This window comes from Fomitiporia mediterranea (assembly GCF_000271605.1).
Source record: "Fomitiporia mediterranea MF3/22 unplaced genomic scaffold FOMMEscaffold_16, whole genome shotgun sequence".
Taxonomy (NCBI): domain Eukaryota; kingdom Fungi; phylum Basidiomycota; class Agaricomycetes; order Hymenochaetales; family Hymenochaetaceae; genus Fomitiporia; species Fomitiporia mediterranea.
This window is the reverse complement of record NW_006760401.1, coordinates 859,574-866,611: the sequence shown is the minus strand read 5'-3', so window position 1 is coordinate 866,611 and position 7,038 is coordinate 859,574. Positions and strand designations below refer to the sequence as shown.

General features: G+C 49.2%; 2 protein-coding genes across 2 annotated transcripts in view; one reads left to right on the top strand and one right to left on the bottom strand.

Annotated features, from left to right (window-relative positions):
* The window catches only part of FOMMEDRAFT_96412 (WD40 repeat-like protein), a gene marked incomplete at both ends in the record, with an annotated part of 4,588 nt that extends 2,069 nt beyond the window's left edge, over positions 1-2,519 (top strand). The window contains 3 exons of the mRNA XM_007271197.1: positions 303-523; positions 782-1,838; positions 1,998-2,519. Coding sequence (XP_007271259.1) covers positions 303-523; positions 782-1,838; positions 1,998-2,519 — 1,800 coding nt within the window. The remainder of the gene's footprint in view (positions 1-302; positions 524-781; positions 1,839-1,997) is intronic.
* Positions 2,520-2,852: 333 nt separating this feature from the next.
* FOMMEDRAFT_129311 (N-acetylhexosaminidase) lies at positions 2,853-5,171 on the bottom strand. The gene is made up of 5 exons (XM_007271276.1): positions 4,570-5,171; positions 4,458-4,495; positions 3,814-4,400; positions 3,568-3,742; positions 2,853-3,507 (listed from the first exon to the last, which is right to left on the bottom strand). The coding sequence occupies exons 1-5, from the start codon at positions 5,095-5,097 to the stop codon at positions 3,144-3,146; spliced, it is 1,692 nt and encodes a 563-aa protein (XP_007271338.1). The 5' UTR covers positions 5,098-5,171; the 3' UTR covers positions 2,853-3,143.
* Positions 5,172-7,038: the final 1,867 nt, after the last annotated feature.

The window sequence follows — 7,038 nt, the reverse complement described above, 5'->3', positions numbered from 1 at the left end:
ATCGTACATCCGTAACGATCAAATTTTGGACCTCTCGGAACGCATCAAGGAGAAAATTCCTTCATACATGGAGTATGCATGTCTCTTCTGGGGCCAACACTTACACGAGGCACAATTCTCAGACGCGTTGTCGAGCGAGTTGTTAGAGTTCCTTCACAAACGATTTCTGTATTGGCTCGAGGTGATGAGCCTCTTGAAGAAGGCCAATACTGCTAGTCCAGCTCTCCTTCTTGCCATGAATTGGGTCTCGGTGAGTATGTATATGTACTATTGGAACCAGGATTAATTTATCCATCAACTAGTCATACGATGCACACATACTGGCGTTCCTCAGGGACGCACGAAGAATAATCACTGTATATTTTCCATGCATTTCACAATCGACATCCCATATCTACGTGTCATTCCTTCCGCTTGCATCGCTGGAGTCGAAGTTTATAGCGGACAATTACTTAAGGCCTAATCTACCTATTGTGCAGGTAGAGCACATAGGCATGAAGCAACGATCACCATTATTGAAGACGTTAGGTTTTCTGGGCTCTCTCCATGCTCTTGCCTTCTCGCCTGACAATATGCGTATTGCTGGCTACTTTGGCACCAAAATTCAAATTTGGGATGCTGAAAGTGGACAAGTCATTTCCGGACCTTTCGAAGTACCTTTCGAAAGGGAGACTTTTGGGAGACTGCCTAGTGCTTTCTCGCCTGACCTTGAACGCATTGTCTCTATTGGTTCGGATACAGGAACTGAAACCCAAGAAATTCGAGTCTGGGAAGTTGACAGTGGGAAGGTTGTTTCTCTTGAGGGCCATACAGATGAAATTCTAGTGGTTGCTTTCTCGCCTGATGGGAAGCATGTCGTATCTGGCTCAGCCGATACAACCATCGTGGTTTGGAAAATTGACAGCAAGGAACCTATATCTGTGCGCTTTGCGGGCCATACAGAAACAGTACTTTCTGTTGCCTTTTCTCATGATGGAAAACGCATCGTCTCTGGTTCAGACGACTCGTCGATACGATTATGGGATCTCGAGAGTGGACACCTAATTTGTGAACCCCTCGAGGGCCATACCGAGTCTGTCACATCGGTTGCCTTCTCTCACGACGGTACACGTATTGTCTCGGGTTCTGTAGACTCGACAATTCGAATCTGGGATGCTCGAAGTGGCCAATGCATTTCCGAGCCTTTCAGAGGGCACACATCCGGAGTACAGTGTGCTGCTTTCTCGCCCAATGGGAGACGTGTTGTCTCCGGATCTACTGACAACACAGTTCGAATATGGGACGTTGAGACAGGGAAAGTCGTTTCTGGACCTTACGAAGCTCACTATAGTGGTGTGGACTTCGTCGCGTTCTCTCCCGACGGGACGAGAGTTATCTCATGCGACGGGTTTGTGATCCGAATCTGGGATGCCGAGGGCGAACAGGCCAATTTGGACAAGTTCGAAGGGCATGAGGATACAATAAGTTCTGTTGCATTTTCGCCCGATGGGAAACTCGTCGTCTCTGGTTCTTTCGACGGAACAATTCGAGTCTGGGACGCAGAAAGTGGGTGTACAGTTTCCGGGCCTTTCAAAGGACATTCAGAGCAGTCCGAAAAGATCCTTTCTATTTCCTTCTCGCCGGATGGTGAGCGCGTCGTCTCCGGCTCTGGAGATGGTACAATCCTAGTCTGGGACGTTGGAAGTGGAGAGATCGTTTCCGGACCTTTTAAAGGACATGAAGACCGGGTCGAGTCCGTTTCGTTCTCTGCTGATGGAGCACGTGTCATCTCTGGTTCGTTGGATGGCACGATCCGATTCTGGGACGTTCACAGTGGACAGACTAGTTCTGTTTCTAGGGTTTTTAGAAGGCGCACACAAGACGTTGAATCTGTTGTTTCCTTGTCTGATGAGGGTTGTATTGGCTATGATTCTCAAGATAGCCATAAGAATTGTCGAACTTCGGGCGATCAAAGAAGACTTTACACCTCTAAGTTATCTGAGAATGACAAGGACCAGGACGGGCCAGACATCTCATCTATTGCTTTCTCGCCTGACGGGGTACGAGCCGCGTCTGGGTTTGAGGATGGAACATTCATTGTATGGGACGTTAAAAGTGGAGAAGTCATTTCTGGACCTTTGAAAGAACACGAGAGTTGGGTTTATTCAGTGGCTTTCTCGCGTGATGGAACGAATATCGTCTCTGGCGATGGTACTGGCACCATCATAATCTGGGATGCTAAGAGTGGGCAGATCGTACGCAAACTTTCAGATGACCATACCGCACTAGTTGTATCACTTGCTTTCTCATCTGACGGCACACGCGTCGTCTCGGGTTCTTACGACAACACAATCCGAGTCTGGGATGTTAAGAGTAGACAGACAATCTTTGCACCTTTTGAAGGGCACACGGACTGGGTCCGGTCCGTCGCATTCTCACCAGATGGAAGTCGTGTCGTTTCTAGCTCTTGGGATTGTACAATCAGAATATGGAATGTAAAAGGTGCGCAGACAGCTTCTGTCTTCAACAGTCAATATTAATGAATGACCCCTCATTACGTTATTCGTGGCATAGATCCTGTCTTTGACTGGACATTGGACAAAGACGACGAATGGATACGTGGACCCAAAGGGGAGTTGCTCTTCTGGGTTCCTCCTGATGATCGCCACACGCTATGGCGACCACGAAATACTGCAATCTTCGGTTGCCAATTCTCAACACAGTTGGACTTCACAAACGCTGCTCTTGGTGAACGATGGGAAGAATGCTTCGCACCACCTAAATGACAACATTCTCTTGCTCTTTGCTCGATCTACACAGCTTGTTCGTCTCACTCATACTATTTCGATAGATGGCATGTATGCATATGTGGAGGTATTCATCCAGGGTAACAAGTAGGTAACGAACGTCATTGTAACAAAGCATCAAGCAAGCAATGTAATGCAATATTAATATCTATTAGTTAGGAAAAGAAAAGAAAAACAAAAGGAAGGGAAAGATGTACTCCAGGCCTCCAGTAGATAGATAAGCAAAGTGAACAGAGCAAAGGAAACATAACAAATAAAGAACGTTATTAAATAACTTCGACTCCGGAATCCAAAACCAAAGTCGAGTAACGCAAACAAACTCTCAAGTCTTCCCTCTCACACCTCTATAAACCAGTCTTACGCCGTCAAATCGCACACCCCAGGCCTAAGCGCACACCAAAGTGGTTGAAGACTAATCGTCTTCGTACCTCTCGCCCGTGTTCTAAAACTCCAATCATGCAATCTCGGCAACGCACTCTGCACTCCTTGCAAACTCGTGCGGTTCACCCCGCCTGGTAGCTGGTCACCGGTCCAGAATACCTCTGCAGCTGACGCTGCACGTGGCCAAATGATCGAATCCATGTTCTCCGGGGAGGATTGTTCGGTCCAGAGGAGAGACTCTCCACCGAGGACGAGAGGATATTGGTCCGATGTGAGGTTACCGTATGGGTCGAAGGAGTAGGATTTTTGCCAGGTTTTGAAGGGGTCGCACCAGGAGTTTCTGTTAATTTCGTCGTTAGTCAGCCATTTGGTTTTGCATAGTAAAAGGAAGTAAACATACCCTGCGGGGTTCGCACCGACCCAACCGCCTGCACCACAGTCAAGGTAGAAGTAATCTGATGCAGCGTGTACGATCTGGAAGCCTTTCTCTGCAACGGCTTTGACGTCGTCCGATGAGATCCAGACCATGACGACTGTGTCATTTTCAAGCGTCACGTTATGCTGCAAAACCATCTCTACAAAAGTAAAAATAAAAGATCAGCAAATTATCCGAAAAGGAAACTATCCTAACAGGAAACAAACTTACCCTCCCAAACAACAGGCGTCTTCCCAGCATCCCTAACAGCCTTATGCGTAACGTTCGTAAACCCATCAAGCGCCTGCTCAATAGTCTTCCCACTCGAACTCAAACTCTGCTGCGTCTCCTCATCATTCTGATAACAGTTCGCGTTAATCTCATCTCCTCCCGTGCTAAACAAACTCGACGGGAACAAATTCGCTACATCTGCCAACAAGCTCGCAGTGAAGTTCGCAGTATCGTCTGAAGCGATACGTAATTGACCCGCAGGAGGCTCGTTAGCGTAGGTAGCCCAGGGAGTCTTACCCGCACACGCTACGTGTTCCGGGTGAGAAGCCGATATCGCAGAGGTATGTCCGGGAGTATCGACCTCGACGAGAACGTCAATACCGCGCGAAGCAGCGAACGCAACGACTTTGGATACATCTCCTGCTGTGTAGATCGAGTCGTTTGAGTACGCGCCTGCTTTAGCGATCTCTGGGAAGTTGGGGAGTTTGAGCGGGAATGATTGCGAATCGACGATATGCCAGTGGAACTGGTTCAATTTGACCCAGCTCATGGTATCGAGCAGGCGATTAATATCATCTACTGGGAAGCTAAATAAAAATAAATCAGAATATATGCCAATATTCCAAATTTAGAAAGTTATTTACTAGTTACGAGCAGTATCGAGCATGAACCCTCTATACGGCTACACAAACAAACACAAACACCGATCAGTTATGCAAAAAAGGAAGCATACATAACACAGAAGAAGCTACTCACGAAAGCCGGACTGTCAGTAATCTGCCAAGGCGCACCAATAGCAAAAGTCGTATTATCCACAGTATACCAAAGCTGACCAAACGTAGTCAACCCTCTAAATAACCCCAGCGTAGTGTTCGCAGTCAACTTCGCCTCGCCTCCTTCAGCAGGAATATTCAAACTATAACTCTCATCGCGTTCCTTAGGTGGTTTCACAACCTCCTCGCTAATCGTGGTCACATTACTTGCATCAGTAAGGTAGAGCTGAAGCGAGGTAAGTTGTGGTGAGGATGACATGTTTCCGGCGAGGGAGGCTCCGCGGTCAACGTTAAGCGGTTGGAGCTTGTCGTTGTGCAGATAGAGCATCGTACGATCGCAGGCATCTCTAAAGTCGGCCGGCTTCTCAAACGAGGCATTGATAGAGAAGTTGCTCGCAAGAAGGAGAGGAGCGTTGCCCGAGGTAAAGTTGCGCGGGAGGGGCCAGAGAGCGGCTACACTGAGCGGAACGAGGGCCGCAAGTGCCGAAAGGCACGTAAGTCTCTTAAGCATTGTATTCTTTACTTTTCAGACTCCAATTTCACTTCTATTTGTTTTTCTCCTCTTCGTTTTCGTTTTTGAATGTTAGGGTGGTAAGAAAGAGCGAGGGGGGAGGAAGAGAAAGCTAAGGGGAGCATTGAAATGCAATGCGGGTATTTAAATGGCGGGGCGGCTGGCAGAAGGAGGAATGGAATCTGACGAATGATGTCGCATACCAGCAGAAACGTCGGCAAACGAAGCCCGTCCTCTCCGCCAACTTGCCAACTGCAGATCGTTTTGCGCTGGCGCCTGTCACGTGTTCCCTCCTCTGCCTGATCCATATGCATATTCCGTCTATTATTAGATAGCAAAGGGGTTCAGACGCGCATAGTCAGCCTCACAGGGACTATCTCCCCCGCCTCAAGGCATCACACATCATACAGAACACACGTCTACATGTGCTCGACGGCTTGTATACCAAATACCGTTCGGGTTCTATTCTCCGACTCGTCCGCACATCCCATCTGACCATTCAATATATCACTAACCCATTCGGAACTGATAAATATGGCTCCATCAATCCTGAGGGCAGATCCCGACCGCGGATCACAGAAGCAAATCATCATCTCCCCCAGCACTACCACCCGTACCAGCACCTGTGCTACTACTCCCGAGTCCCGTACTTCCAAGCCCCATCGAGCTGCCTGTTGCACCAGGTCGCTGCTGCTGTCCCTGACCCATTCCACCCCAAATACTTGCCTGTGCCTTCTCCTTCTCCAAGTCCTTAATCGACTTTGATCCGCTTCCACTCGCATTGTTGTTCCCCGTCTTATTGGTCCCAAGCGACATGTTCCATAAGTCATCAAACCCACCAGCAGCAGAAGATCCCGGCCGTGCAGAAGATGCCGCGGTCCCTGTCGCAGCTTTCGCCGTCGTTGATACGGAACCAAATGATCCGGCCGTCTGTGCACCCGGACGCGTCCCCATCGGCCCCGTTCCTGTCGAAGATGCCGACATCGGAGTCATCACTCCAGATCCTGAGCCACCAAACACGTTCGGTGACATCGGTGGAGAAGTCACAAACGAGGATCGGTTCGCTGTGGGCGACATCGCCGCACCATAATTGCCCTGCAAAGGAATGGCTTGCATTGGCTTTTGCTGCTGTTGCAATTGAGGCTGAACAGCAGCCTGCACAGGTGGTTGTGACGCCGCAAGTGGTACCGATCCAAGCGCGTCAAAGATGTTTCCACTCGGCTTCGCTGGTGTTGCGCTCGGGGCTGGAGAAACCGGAGCCGACGAAGGCGCAGTCTGGAACTCGGCAAATTCATCGTCTCCGTCTATTAAAGTGTTCATTAACAGATACTCCCATATGTCATAAACACACGTACCATCTAATGGGTTGGAGGGTAACGCCTTCTCAGCAGCTTTACCTGTCGAAGAAGGTGCTGGGATAGACGCAGACGTAGCAGTAGAAAAATCGTCATCGTCTCCAAATCCAAGGAGATCAACGACCTTCTCTTGCGCCTTAGACGCTGGTTGCTTCGATGCCTGTCTCGTGGAGGTACTGGTAGCGCCAGTTCCAGATCCACTCGATGTCGCGAGTGAATTTGAGCGGCGAGGCGCGGAAATTTCATCATCTCCTGCGTTATACTCATCAAAGCGTCGTTCATCGCGGAAGCCACTACTCGAGCTTCCACCTCCTCCATATCCTCCGTAATCTGCAAACACGTCAATTTCCCACAAAACCCAGAGCGAAATGTTGAACTGTACCGCGATCATATCCACCTCCGCCGTAGCTTCTGCTCCCACCGTAGCTGTCATTCCCAAAGCCGCCATATCGGCCTCCAGTATAACTCATAGGGTCGTTTCCTTGTCCAATATACTTGTTGCGGTTGGCTTTTGCTTTCCTTCGCTCGGCGCGAATACGATCCACGTCCATGAGCAACTCCGTGAGCTCTTTGGCGCGATTTCGCA